At 41.4% G+C, this 15,385-nt stretch overlaps 1 protein-coding gene across 8 annotated transcripts in view; it reads right to left on the reverse strand.

The window, feature by feature from the left end:
- Positions 1-2,784: 2,784 nt before the first annotated feature.
- LOC140429502 (AN1-type zinc finger protein 5-like) overlaps positions 2,785-15,385 on the reverse strand; it is a 38,313-nt gene continuing 25,712 nt past the window's right edge. For 7 of the 8 annotated variants that reach the window (XM_072516584.1, XM_072516577.1, XM_072516582.1 and 4 more), the window contains 4 exons: positions 12,938-13,034; positions 9,480-9,577; positions 6,401-6,526; positions 2,785-4,613 (listed from right to left, as the gene is read on the reverse strand). In XM_072516584.1, coding sequence (XP_072372685.1) covers positions 4,462-4,613; positions 6,401-6,526; positions 9,480-9,577; positions 12,938-13,034 — 473 coding nt within the window. In that variant the 3' untranslated portion in view covers positions 2,785-4,461. The remainder of the gene's footprint in view (positions 4,614-6,400; positions 6,527-9,479; positions 9,578-12,937; positions 13,035-15,385) is intronic. The other variant, XM_072516578.1, reaches the window with a different exon arrangement.

The raw sequence follows: 15,385 nt of genomic DNA on the forward strand, positions 1-15,385 counted from the left end.
CAGGAAAACCGGCCTATAATTTCCTGTCTCCTCCTTCCCTCCCTTCTTAGACAGCGGTGTTACATTAGCCACTTTCCAGTCCTCTTGTACCCTCACCTTCCTGAAAGATCGCCACCACTGCCTCCACAGCTATCTCTTTTGGAACTCTGGGATGTAGTCCATCCAGTCCAGGTGACTAATCCACTTTCAGAACTTTGTTTCCCCAGAACCTTCTCCTTAGTGATGGCCATTGCACTCTGCCCCGATTCTCCTGGAACTCTGGCATCTCACTGGTGTCTTCCACCAAGACTGATGCAAAGTAACTATTCAGTTCCTCTGCCACTTTTGTTTCCTATTACTTTTCCAGTGGTCCAATGTCTATTTTTGCCTCTCTTACCTTTTATATGTTGAAAAAAAAACCTCTTCCTCTTTTATATTACTAGCTAGCACTCATTTCATCTTCTCCCTCCCCCCCACTTCTTGCTTTTTTAAAAAAAGTTGTCCTCTGCTCACTTTTAAAGTCTTCCCACTAATCCTCAACACTTTGTCTGCATTTTCTTTTGCTTTTATGCCATCTTAGACTTCCCTAGCCAACCTCCTCCCCTTAGCAGGTTTCCTCTTCCTTGGGATGAATTTGTTGTGCCTCCCGAATAACCCCCCAAAACATCTGCCATTGCTGTTCCACCGTCTTCCCTGCTAGAGTCCCTTTCCAATTAACTCTGGCCAGCTCCACCCTCATGCCTTTGCACCGTTACATCTGACTGCAGCTTCTCCCTCTCAAACTGCAGGGTAAATTCTATCATATTGTAGTCACTGCTCCCCAAGGGTTCCTTCACCTTAAGTTCCCTAATAAAGTCTGCTTCATTACAATCACCAAATCCAGAGTTGCCTGTTCCCTAGTCGGCTGTCACAAGCTGCTCCCCCAAAAAAGCATCTCAGCCATTCCACAAATTCCTTTCCTTGGGATCCACTACCAATCTGATTTTCCCAGTCCACTTTCATATTGTAGTTCATGATTGCGATATTGCCTTTGTTACCTGCCTTTTATATCTCCCAATTTATTTTCTGCCCCACCTCCTTACTACTGCCTGTACATAACTTCCATCAGGGTCTTTCTACCTTTGGGATTCCTCACTTCTACCCACAGAGACTCTATGCCTTCTGATTGTATAATCGCTCCTTGCAATGGATTTAACTTCATTCCTTACTAAGAATGCAACCCCACCCCCTTTGCCCATCTGTTGGTCCTTTCGATAGGACACACATCCTTGTATGTTTAGCTCCCAGCCCTGATCCCCCTGCAGCCATGTCTCTGCGATGCCCACAACACCCAATTTCAATGTGCGCAACTAGCTCATTTACCTTGTTCCATATACTGCACGCATTTAGGTACAACAGCCTCAGTCCTGCATTGACCACCTCTGTTCTCACACTTGGCCTTTGCCCCCCTAATAACCAGTCGATAGATTGTTATGCTGGTGGTACTCAGAGCCCTCGAAGGCAGGGATATGGGTGAGCAACCTGACAGAAATCCTGCGGTTAGAGATCAAGTTCGCTCTGCGGGGGGTTGTAAAAAGGGTCCACTTGGAGGTGGAAACCATTCATTGATTTCTTAGAGGATTGAGGGATCAGCGAGGGGGGGGGTTTAAAAAAAAAAAAAGGGAAGGCGAGTCACAGTCAGAAGGGTTGTGATGCTCTTTAACATTGTATATTTATATTTGAATTATATATGTGATATAAAAAACTTTGAACAATTACAAGAAATCAGTGTTAATGCATTAAGACTGGTCGAAGTCAAACAGACTGCAAGTGCTGCACCAATGACCACTAGTTACAACTTTGTCAGAACATTGAGGGACGATGAGCATGCCAAGACACAAAGCCAATAGTAGTGGTTCAAAGCTATTTTGCCTATGGCAAGCTAGTCAAATGCAGCAGAGACCATGCCAGAATGTTGCTCTGCAGCCATACCAGGTAACATTTGGAGTTGATCACTGCAATGCAAACAATTGTTTAAAGAAGAGTGTCTCAAAACATTTACGAGATAGAAATTTCTTGAGCAGCCCATGCTCACGGAATGCCATAAAAAGCAAGATGTTGCGATGACCAAATGAGGCTTACTTCAGTCAAGGTTTTTTTGTTTCCTGTTGTGCACAACACAAGAATAATCATCCAGTCAAGAATCACTTACACCTCAAATTAAAAGGCAATCAGATAACTTTTGAAGACATTTATGCAACCTCACATCCTGCATGTTCCTGATCTTCCCCACCAATATTTTGTGCATTAATCAACCTTTGATTCTCAATGTGCAATCTACAAAAAAAATTTATTCAAGTTATCGAGCATCTCAAATTATAGAACAAGAATACACAAGGTGCTTTTCTCACTGTTCACAGGGTCCATTTCCAAGTGACTGCTTTCTGAATGCCACTACATATGTCAGTTTAACTATACTCCTTAACAAAATTGTACATCCTATTTCGATTGATGCTACTGAACATCAGTGCTGCATTTGTGGCAACACAGCCATGCTAACAAGCCATACTACGATTATGTTCTAACCATCTGGTAAATGGGGAAAACAGCAATACTCAATTTGCACATTCGCGCAACCTGAAATTTTCCAGTTCAACATAATGGGATGAACATGCCCACTGAGAACAGTGTAAAATTAAGAGGAAGTGCTGAAATAGTGTATTGGAAGAGAAAAACAGGTATAGTTATTTGGCCCATCTGGAGTGTGTGCACAACTCCTTACTGAGAAAATGGGAGACAAAACAAAATACAAGTGCAAAATGAAGCTATTCTGTACATATTTATTTACATCCAATTTCGCATAAATGCGGACTAGCATGATTATATGCATTACATAAATATAAATACTTCTGTACAAATCACATACCCAAGATTAAAAATTAAAAAGGCATACTGTAGTTTAACAAAAAATAAGCTCCTGTGTACTGTCGTTAAATATGCAAGAATGAGTTATTGCAAGAATGAACAGTAATCAAAATCACAGCTTAGATAAAATTGTAAGATTCTGATCACACTACATGTCTAAATTGTACTGGATTAAAAATGCAACTATTTCGTACATCACAAATCTTCCAATAACAGATTTAAAAAGTACAATAGCTTCAGTTAAGTATATTGTCATTGCTACAGTTCAACATTTTACACTGCTGGGGGTGTGCAGTCCATGCAATAAGCCAATGCTACACTCCTATCACTGTAGAATATATAGCCCAGTTATAATGCACTGTGGTAGAGGTGGGACTGGTGAAGACGATGGGAGACAGAAATATACCACCTACTCAAAATCCATGTAAGAGCAAGGTGGCACATGTTTGAGCCACCTCAGCTGCTTGAACACAGAGGACACGCCAGTTTAGTAGACCAATAAGTTCAAGGAAAATGACTGGGCATCACATGCAGTCATACGAGCCATGCAAGGCCATCTCTTCCAGGTTCTCCTTTGTTATTTTGGACATTTGGCGTTTTGTTACACATATGTGGCAAGTACCAACATGCAGTATAACTGGGACATTAAATTAGTTGCCTGGACACAGTTGAGTGATTTAATTTATTAACATTTTCTAACATCCTGTTAAAAAGCATGTGCAACTTTTGTAAACATAGCCTGCATTTATCATAGAGCTCCACAAAGTTAATGTACATAGGCTTTGATAAATGAAGGCAGACTTACTGTTCTATGAAATGTAAAAGAGGCTCAGATTCATTGGCCTCTACAACATTCTGCATTATTCAGACTGCCACAGTTAAATACTTTCTGAACACATTACAGGCTGACTGTGTTCCAGTAGAGGCAAGGAAAATTGCTTTCTAATGAAATATTGAACAGAGGTTAAACGACTACTTTGGAAGCCGTCCCTATTTGCACAAGTTTTCCCTGAATAACCCCGGCATTAAAGTCATTAACCTACAAAACTTGGTCGAAGTATGCCTAAGTGAAGGCAGCTCCCAAAATCTTCATGGAATCAGCTACCTACCTCGAAATCCTGCTTATTCAAAGATATGCTCGATTGTATCACAACATCCTTAGAATTCTATAGACTATGAGAAGTAGTCCAAGTCTGCTTAGGCACTAAAAACATATTCAGGTTGCCAAATAAGTTTTTGGTTGGTCATTTTACTCACTCAATTAAAAGCACTACAACATGTTGTCTCAAGCTAGCTTGGCAGATCACCCACCACTAGCAATCACCATTTAACCAGCTCATTCCATTCATTTTGTAGGTCAATGGTTTCACTTGTCGTGATTAATACTGTGTGCTTAATTGCATCTAGTAATGTCCAGCCACCTTACAATTAGAAGAAACTAGGGTTAAAGCACAATTGGAGAACAGACAAGGATTAAAAACAGCCCATGCATCTGCTCTATGAAGGATCCCAAAATAGATCAGGGAATAAAGAAATAAATGCAGTCTTTGATAGTTACGGTCCTCTTCAATTGCCTGTTTAAATCCTCTGAATTTTCTCAGCCACAATAATAGGGTTCTCTTTCCGGATCTTCATTGCTGCTTCTGCCTTGTAATCATAAGGGCAATTGTGTTTATCCGAGTAACGATGAAGTCCGCAAAACAAGTTCCCACATCGACAGTCAAAACCTGCTATAGAAAAGAAAATCCTTATTCGGCATGCAAAGTAGTACGATTGGAGTTAACAAAATATCATTAGTGCAGTTGCATCAAGCTCAACTTCATCCATTGTAGCCATGTCTAACTGAAGGCCAAAAGACTGGCCCATAGAATGACAAATTTAGCATTCCACTTGGAGCTTTCCCTTTCAAGTTATCTTTACATCTAAAAAGTCACATGAAAGGCAAGCTTAGTTCAGCTTGACCCAGTATCTATAAGGATAAATTATTAGAATTATAGCCAAATCCATTCCCACAGCCATAAGGAAGTGAAGATCTCCAGCCAGGCAATAGTAGGGGACCAAAATAGGACCCTCCCTAGTCTGAGAAAAATAACTCTTATAGCTATAAAAAGATATTCTAACACATTTAGCAGGGCTTTCTTGGGGGGGGGGGGGGGGGAAAGAGATAGTCCTGTTGGGGAGAAAGGGGGGCTTGATCAGGTGGTGACGAGAGCAGCAGTAGGTACGATGATTAAAGATTATGGGTATTCCTGCTGGCATAAAGTGATTGGAGGATCAGCAAATGAATCGTGCAGTTTTGCTGGTTTGAGACGCAAGAGAGCAAATACACAAAGGTGTTATGGGTCAGGGTTTTGAAAACACCGAAGTATATTATGGAGTTCACCTGACCTGCAACTGTTTATTGATTTTGGCTAGGAGGAGCAGAAAAACCTGCCTTTCAGGTGTTATTGAACAGACTTCTTAAGCTTGTTTTTTTTAATGAAAAGAGCCTATGAACCATTTTTATAAACACACAGTAAGAAGTATCAACTGCAAACATTAAGACCCCACACAGCTACAATATTCTATATATAACCCTTAAATGAATTCCCCCTCAACTGTTCCAATTCAATAACAAAATCCCATAAACCAAAAACCCCTTTTTACCAAAACAGTAGGTAACTATAATCATTGTGTTTCTTCCTTGGAATAACTAGAGACACACACTAAAATATTTCTGTCTGAGTTTACAGCAGCCAAAAGTGAAAACAAAAACTCAAAACCACAAACCAGCTCCACCCACACAATGAGATCACTGAAGCCACGTGATAAGACAAAAACATTTCTTAAAGGGACACTCCTATGACAAAGGCTACAAAAGAGTGGAAGGTGATGGTGTCAAAAACAGTTCAAGCAGCACAGGAAAATTGAGCTTTCAAGAACATGAAAGCTGAGAAGGGTCATATATGGTAAAGGAAAAGTTGAGGAAGCAGTCAGAATGTCAATAATGATCAAAAGTGTTGTGAAAAGATAATGCACGATTGGAACCTGATCATGGGTGCGAGGTGAAGGTGATAGAACATGCAATGGGCAGAGAAATAGGAAGAGACCTAGCAGAGTTAAATTTTAATTTGATAGTTAAAAAAAAGTTGCTGCAGAATGCTGACATCAAGGGAATAAATGTCTTTTGAACTCCCTACCAATTACCAAAGGACAAAGCCCCACAAAAACTGTAATTAAGTTTGACCAAATGAAAAGAGATTGCCCTCGGGTTTCAGATTACAATGGGAACAAAAATTAAAACCTTTATCTTTCTATAACCAATAAAAATTTAAGTAAAGAAAGTAATCAAGCAGAACACTTAGTTTGTTGGCAAATCTAAAAGCAACTAGCTGGAAAGAACATACCAACTGGTTTGCTGGAACTATTAAATTGAACCTCAAATTTAAGGCCAGTCCCCAATTTGGCCCTTTCAAGCACCAAATTTCCTACCTAACAAAGGATTACATTCTGTTCTTTTTATACTCATCAGTCTCACCTGTAAGACCAACTTTTTTCCGGCATTGAAAACATCTGTTCTTCTTTGGTCGGGGTACTTCGGGAGACTTCTCTTCACTCTCTGATGTACTTGCTGGTGTAGCTAATGCAGATGGTTGCGCTATAACTATCAACACAATTAGTAATTTAAGTTACATGAATTCTGCAGTGAGACATCTACAGCAAATAATTGCAATTCATGCTACGTTATTTGGATTCACAATTTTGCAAACACTTGATAAATATTCAGAAATTAATAACTTGTCTATCGTGCCGTATTCAGTACAGAATGCAATGAAGCACTGTAAAGATCAGAACGGTTGTGAGTCCCTCATGGTATTTATACTGCAGTCATGTTGGTTATGGAGCATTTCCCATTTCATAGTAATACTAGGTGCAGAATGTCAGCTATATAGCCCAACCAATAAAAAGTGCCATGAACAACTCCCTAGAGCAGACGGTTCTAAGCAGCTTGGGTTTGTTTTGTTGAATGCTACCCAACCTTAATCTACCACCACTACAGACTGCAGTGTTTTGCCACCTTCAAAAGCAATTAAGGATGGGCAATAAATGCTCGCCTTGCATCAAAAATAGACCAAATTGCATTTAAACAGCACCCCAAACAGAAAAAAAAAGAAAAAACACTTGCACGAGAAATAAGACCGAGTTGAGTCAAAGCAGGCGAGCAAAAACCCATTTGTGACCAGGTTTGTTAATGAAGGTATTAAGAGGAGAAAATGGTAGAATTCCATGACATGGGTGTTGGGGAGGCTGGGCAAGATCATGGAAGAATTTAACAAAATTAAATTTCAGATGTTAAGGATCCAGGAATCAAATTCAAGCCAGTAAAGACAGGACATAGGAGGAGGAGGAGGAGGAGATCAGTGAGCCTGATTCCTATTCAACATGGTCATGGATGATAGTTATCCTGAGCTCCACTTTCCCAGCTGCACAGTAGTCTATGGCCTCACCAAAGCCCTACACAATTGTAGCAAGAGACTTATTTGTGAACTCTCACATCCCGGAAATGAATTTAAACGTGTTCCTTGTACAAAAACAATATCTCACTTCTCCAAAAATTTGTAACTTTAAGAAAATTCTATTTTCCCAATCTGGTTACAAAAATGAATAACCTCATTCCCCACCTTTCAGCTTGTTGTCCACATATTTAACATGCCATCTCCACAGAATACATTCCTATTTAACTTTACATCGGCAGCAAACCTGGATACATGAAGAAGAGGTCAAAAATAGTTCCCAGTGCCGATTCGTGCAGCATTCCACCAGCCACGGCTGGTCATCTTGGAAATTTCCCATATATCCCTGCTACTTCCTGTTAACCAACCATCTTACCATCTCACTCCATGAGCACTTATCTTGCATGGTAACTAATAACCTGCACGGACACATGGGGTGGACTAGATTGTTTTCCCCGGTGGCTTGAGGAGTGTGAACCATGTTGCGCAAAAGGTCAGCCAGACAGAAACCAACTGATGGAGGGGGCCCGGTGAGGTTCAACTGGACCCCTTGCAAATAGTACGTCCTATTTTACTCGTCCGACCCTCCCTCCTCTCCTTTATTAAACTGGCGGGAAGGATAAACGAACTGTCAATGTACAACTCTGCCAACCATGCCACCTCTGTGACTTTGCTTCTCCCATGGACAAGAGTACGGAGTTTGTATTTCATTATGCCTCGTTTGGTCGATTGGGGATGCTTTATGACCCTATTGTTGAATACTGGAATGCCCAAGATGTTGTATTACCGAAACCGAGCACCAGACATTGATGGCCTGCAGAGCACACATCTTCAGCAGCACAGAATACGATAGCATTTCACTAGCTCATTGCATTGGTGGAAATAATTTCAACTCATTGATGAATGTGTGCAAAGGTACAGATTCAATTCGGTGGAAAGGGAGTCAGTTGCTGGGCATGTTTCTGAAAAATTTCAATATTATGATGAATATGGCACTCGCCGATTATGACAGCTGGTTTGCAGTATTAATAATCCCAACAACTCAAGGTGAAAGCTCCCCATGTGCAAAGGTACAGAATCAATGCGGTGGAAAGAAAGAGTCAGTTGCTGGGTATGTTTCCAAAAAATTTCAATATTATGAATATGGCACTTGGGCAATATGACAGCTGGTTTGCGGTATTAATAATCCCGACAATCCGAGGAGAAAGCATCCCAACATTCCGCAGGTGTTGCAAATTCCCCCCCCCCCCCCCACAGGAGTACGCTGCTAGCGGCATGCAGGAACTCCAGGGAATGGAGGTGAATGTTGTCTGGCACCACCTCTCCAGAGACTATAATGGACCGCTGAGATGTTGTAGGGGCTGGAGGCCCTGGACTGCAGTATATGCCCTCTCCAGATTCAGGAGAGGCAGACATCACCCCCGGCGAGGTGTGGATGGAGTAGCCGAGGCCGCCAGCAGCGTGATGGACATTGGCCTGACTGCCCAGGACACGATTATTGCCGAGAGTCCATTCAGAACTAGAGATCAACCAATCAAGATGGAGATAGAATTTCTTAGTTCTTAGTCCCAAAGAGTTTGCTCAGTTGTTGAGTATAGTCACGGTTCAGAGACTTTTGGATGCTAAGTGAATCAAACAATATGGGAGTACGACTGTATGTGTAGTTGTTGAGCACAATAGATCAGCCACAATGTTAGTTAAATGGCTGAGTTGCCCCAAGGTCTACTCCTATTGCCAAGTGACTTTTCTAGAGGCATCTTGGAAGTTTTTGTACATATATTCCCAATTTCAGATACAGCATGTTGAGATTATTTCTCCTATTGAGTTGCACAGGAGTATTTGAGCAGCACAGGAGTATTTGAGCAAAGTCCCAAGATTGTAGCACAAATAAACTTCCATGTCTGAAGGGCATACTACAATTCACCATCTATGCTTAAGAGGAATAGAGTTAGTTTTAGGCAACTATGTGGTCAAAGAATAAACAATTTGCTTCAACGGAAACAACTTGAAGTGGCCCCAAACCTGGCAGTGAACAAACTTCTGTTTAACCCATGCAAGTTAGTGTAACTGTTGAATGCAGATTGTTTAAATATTTAAGCATACCTGACTCTGCTCCCTCAGCTTCTGTCTCTTTTTCCTCTCGGGAAATACTCATTTCCGTCATCTGCTGCGTCACAGGCAAGGTTGATCCAGACATACATCTGCCAAGCACAAAAGTACATCTTCGATCAGAAAAATTAATTTAGTTCTCATTAAGGAAACAAGGAACAAATTCTCAAATCCTTAATTTTACACCAATACTTTCTTAAATTTTTAAAATGAGCATGAAGGAACTCCACATCAAAGACTTAGGAAAACTCAATTGCCCTCAAGCCAGCTCCAAATTATAAATAAGTTCAATAACAGGCAAATTAAAAAAATACATTAGTCTTTTGCACAAGTCTGAATGACATCAGAGCATCCAAAAAATGTTAACTCAACGTGGATTAGAGCCTCTGTAGGTGGTTCAAGGAAAAAGGCCAATAAAGTCTCAAGTCAATGGCAATGAATGTGGTTTTGACAACGAAACATTGTTTTGTTTTTGTATTGTTTTTGTAGAGTCCAAATTGACATATGCATCATGGACATTGCCAGATGGACTGTTTTAGGTTCATCCAAATGCAGTAGTATGTCTAAGCATTGCATCAAATGTATTTTAACTCAATAGACAAACAAACATTCAGAATTCAGTACCAAATTAATTACTGTAGGGTCGGTTGCTGGTCAGATCTGCTCCAGAAAGGACAGTTGCACCAAAGATTTTTTCAAAATTACTTCACATGGTCACTTGCACAACCATTAATTGAAATGCATCTTATATCCAATTCACCCAGGACAATTCATTCCTTTATAAGTCGAGAACAAATGTAACAAAAGATCTGCAATGCAGGGCAGCATGGTAACAGTGGTTAGCACTGTGGCTTCACAGCGGCAGGGTTACAGGTTTGATTCCCGGCTTGGGTCACTGTGCGGAGTCTGCATGTTCTCCTTGTGGCTGCGTGGGTTTCCTCCGTGCTCCGGTTTCCTCCCACAAGTCCCAAAAGACATGATGTTGGGTAATTTAGACATTCTGAATTCTCCCTCAAGTGTACCTGAACAAGCACCGGAATGTGGCGGAGGGGCTTTTCACAGTAACTTCATCGCAGTGTTAATGTAAGCCTACTTTTGACAAAAAAAGATTATATTTCTGATATCTAATATTTTGCAATATTAGTGAACATTTTTATTCATATGGCCACCCTCAAAGCACCTAGTTATCCAACGTGGGTGTCTAACAATCTCAAGTGTCCAAAACAAAATTGTAATTTGTCGAACTACAATCTCATCCCCATGAAGGCCCGCCTTCTCAACCTTGCCATGCTACTTGCCTGAGGTGGTGAGATCCTCAGGTTAAACCACCACCAGTCATCTCCCTCTCAAAGGGGAAAGTAGCCCATGGTCATCTGGGACTTCTTTTTTATAATAAATTTAGAGTAGCCAATTCATTTTTTCCAATTAAGGCGCAATTTAGTGTGGCCAATCCACATACCCTGCACATCTTTGGGTTGTGGGGGTGAAACCCACGCAAACACAGAGAATGTGCAAACTCCACACGGACAGTGACCCAGAGCCCGGATCGAACCTGGGATCTCGGCGCTGTGAGACAGTAGTGCCAACGGTCATCTGGGACTATGGTGACTTTACCTTACCGTACATATTTTCACCAATTTGTTTTCCAGACCACCCTACAGAATGCAATTTATAAGTCAACTAAAATGCTTTAAAAATCCTTGAGGGTCAATTTATATTCCAAGCATAAAATGCAAACTGCCAGTGTTGGTGCAGGAGGACCCATTTCAGTCAGTCAGTAGCCATGCCTCGTTTGCACTAGTTTGGTAAACAAAGGTAGTTTTACAGACTTTGTATTAGTAAGCATTATAAACAGATTTAAGTGTATTTATTATTCTGTCTGGAAGGGTAAAACTATGCTGGTCAAAGGTGTTTGTACGTGTGGGGGTTGGTCAAGTTGTAACTACTTCTATTGTGTTTAGAGGGGGCTTTGACTTAAGAATAAATAGTAGCAGGGGTGTTGCTCAGCAACTGGAGGCCACCTTCCTTGGTTCTTAATTTTAACTGGAAGCCAGAGTAGTTGGTTTAGAAGGTAGAGGGAACATCCCTCAGCTTTGCCAGAAGAAAAGCTGTACCATGGAGTAATGGTTAAGAAAATGTCCATGGAGTAATGGTTAAAAAAATGTCCAGAGATCTGAAGAGCATTTAATTAAGGAAATTAGAGAAATGAAGAGAAGCTTCCAAGAAACTGGACGTTGAAAGATTACTAGAACGGAGCACTGTTCAATAGAGAGACTGAGTGAGGAAAAGGTTGAGACGCCAGAAAAGTATATGTGAAGTTATTTGCAGGTTTGAGAGATTTTACTGCAGCCTGCGGAACAGGAATTAAAGAACTATGGAAAATTGGTGGCTGGATCGCAAGAGTTTGTAAAAACAATTAAGACAAAGGAAATCCTGATGGAGTTGGTGCAAAACAATAGACAGGATTGAGTGGAAGCTTTGTTTAGAAGTGTTATTTGTAAAAAACTGGATGCAAACTGCCAAGGGAAAGCATTGGTATGAATAATTTAAAGTGTGTTTTTGGGAGTGGAGTCCCATGTAACAATCATCTGGGGACTGAGCAGAACAAACAACTTGGGGTTCAGACGGAGTGTGTATTTGACGAGTCACCTTGTGCGCTTAAATGGGACTCGTTAACGAGACCCTTGTTGCTCAAGATGTATTGTGTGTCCAGGGGAGCAAAGTATTGTATAATAATCCAACTTTCATGTTTAATAAATGTTTTCTCTGGTTGATAAAACTAATTAGCAACCCCATGACTTTGTTCCTCCAAGTAGTTACGGCCTTTTGAACCAGGGTTTCATGGAGTCTTCCCGTCCATTTATATCAATTGGGGTAGTAACAACTCTTGCAAATCTGCTTGGCAATATGGCTAGTACTACATGATCTCAAGCAACAGCTTATAAAGAGAGTGTAACTCTTAACACATGTGCCCTATTTTTCAGCTCCCTCTAAAATGAGAGTAAAACCTTAAACATGAATTTATTTGTTGAAAAACATTTGGGGTGCGATGTTGTCTTGTATATTGCTATTTAGATCTAAAAATGTAGTCATCTTAGACACCATGACCTATGGTATCCATACAATCCCGACAGTGCAGAAGGAGGCCATTCGGCCCATAAAGTCTGCACCAAACCTGTGAAAAAGAGCAATAACATCACACATTGATCATGGCAAAACCTAACCTGCAAATCCTTGGGATGGTGGGGGAAACCAGAGCACTTGGAGGAAACCCATGCAGACACAGGGAGAATGTGCAAATTTCTGTCACCCAAGGCAGGAATTGGACCCGGGTCTCTGGCTGTGAGGAAGCAGTGGTAACCACTGTGCCACCATGCTGCTCAGATTCACACAAATTATACCCAAGTGCACACAGATAGACAATGTATCAATAAATATATACATATACTTACTTTGTTTTGACAGTTATGTTGATAGAAGCACCTTCAGATTTAAAGCTCTCTGTTCGTTGAATATGAGCAAAGTCTGAGCTGGAGCTGTTAGCTGCACCTAAAATTTGAAAATAAATATCAGTAACTGTTTGCATATTTTCACTGACACGAGGAAGGGTTATCCACAAATTGGTGGGGGTCATGTATGAATACATCTTGCATGTGTAGACATGACAGCTCACAGAATGAATCACAGCCATTAGTGGTAGAAACACATCCTTTTGGGTCACAGATACAGCTACCTGTGCAAAGATCATGTTTCACAACAAATGTGGAAGCCAATGCTCTCAGGCAGCAGAACAATAGGAATAAAGACAGTAATCAGGTCCAGGACATACTAAATTCTAAAACCAATTTATACCTCCTCTAGACGGCTGGTTTCTTCACTTGCCCCATTAACATTCCCTTTTTCCACCTTGCACCATTTCTAATCATTTAAATCACCCATAGCAAACTTTTCCCCAGTTCAAGTCATCAGCCGGAAATATTCCTTCCACAATCCAGAGTATTGCTGCCAGCATTTTTAAGTTATTATGCATTCTTTTCATTTTTCTTTTCATGTACTTAATGATCTGTCGAGCTGCTCGCAGAAAAATACTTTTCACTGTAACTCGGTACAGGTGACAATAAACAAAATCCAAGTCAAAGTTTATTTCAGATCTCCAATCTTTTATTTTTGTGGAACAGATGATTTTCACAAGGCAAAATTAAGTTTGAACAAAGAAAATTTGGAATATTAAGATTGATTTTTGCGGCCTTTGACAAAAGCACCAAAACTGCACTAACAAAATTCATAAGTGATATCCCACAGGTCAAGGGCTCGGAGAAAAAAAAAAAACGGTCTAGCCTGATTTTGTCGATGGCTGCTTTTCTCATTCAGGGGTTGTGCTATTAGACGATAGTCATATTGACAGGGCCTCAAGTATCAGTTTCAGGATGAACAAACAAGAAATTTGCTTCAGGTGTGCATCAATTAAAATTTGGAATTTAAGTATCAATTGCCAAAAGATATTGGTCATAGGTCATTTAAATTGCAATAACACTACAGAAGCAACTGAAATGTATATTTAAATTTCTTTTGGTAGATTTGTCTATTATCGATCAGGCAAGATTCAAATGTTCATTGGAAAAACAGTTTAACCCACAACCCACAAGGAAAATAATTACTGATAAAGGACAAGCAAATTAAATTCTCTTAATTTGAAGCTAAATTTGGTTATTAAAGCAGAATTCTATGGGTCATGTACAAGTAGTCACAAGTGTTGAAAAATGAGCTTTTAGGACTTCGGTAGCGTTCGTGAGCGGAGCGGTCGCAGCAAAAAGGCTCCCGCAGGTCTACGAAGTCGGGGCTTTTTCAGGGGGCCTCCGGATAAAAAAAACAAAATTAAAGTCCCGCGAAATCGGGAGCAGGGGAACTTGCAGCAGCAGAGCGCAGGGCAGGACAAGCAGTGACCAGGACCGAAGCGGCGGTGCAGACCAAAGCGGGGGCCAAACCTGCAGGGAAGGAAGGAACAGAGGAGCCCCCCCCCCCCACCCAGCAGGAGAGCGCCGGGTGTGACGAGCGGCAGGCCCGGACTGAGCAGCGGGGACCAACTGACCGGGGAGGCGACCTCCACGAGGCAAGAACAAAGAGGGACCACTGACCAGAAGCCACTCTCTCTCGACCTGGATGAGTGAGGGAAAAAAAAGAGAACTTTTGCAAAAACAAAACTGAAAAGGAGAAAAAAAAAAAACTTTAAAAGATTTTTAAAATGCTTTTTGCACTTCTCACCCAAAACAAATTCACCCGAGAAGAATTTTATAAATGAGGAAAAATAAAGTGGTAAAGGAGAGAAGAAAAAGGGAAGGGGGGTGGGGAGAAGAAAAAAGAAAATTAATAAATGGGGGGGGGGGGGGGGGGGGGGGGGGGGGAGAATGCCAGAAGGAAGCCAAAGCAGAGGGAGAAGGGGCACCAATCTAGCAGGCAGCCACCAGAGAAATTGCACAAATCAGGGATACCAGAGGCACGTTAGAAACAGAACCAGAAAAGAACAAAACCTTCAAGGCCTTCTACCAAGGGCTGTACACCCCAGAGCCCCCAATGGGGGAAGTCTGGGATGAAACGGTTCCTTGATGGACTGGACATTCCAGTCGTGGGGAGAGGGCAGAAAACGGGGCTTGGAAGCACCACTAGCACTGGGAGAGATCATGGACAGCATTAGCTCCATGCAGGCGGGGAAGGCACCGCGACCCGACGGGTTCCCGGCGGACTTCTACAAAAACCTTGCGACAGCACTGGCCCCGCACCTGCAGGAGATGTTCACAGATTCGCTCGCTAGGGGCATACTGCCGCCCAAGCCTCAATCTCGCTGATACCCAAGAAAGACAAAGACCCAATGGAATGTGGGTCATACAGACCCATCTCACTGC

The sequence above is a fragment of the Scyliorhinus torazame genome, chromosome 9 (genome assembly GCF_047496885.1).
Source record: "Scyliorhinus torazame isolate Kashiwa2021f chromosome 9, sScyTor2.1, whole genome shotgun sequence".
NCBI lineage: Eukaryota > Metazoa > Chordata > Chondrichthyes > Carcharhiniformes > Scyliorhinidae > Scyliorhinus > Scyliorhinus torazame.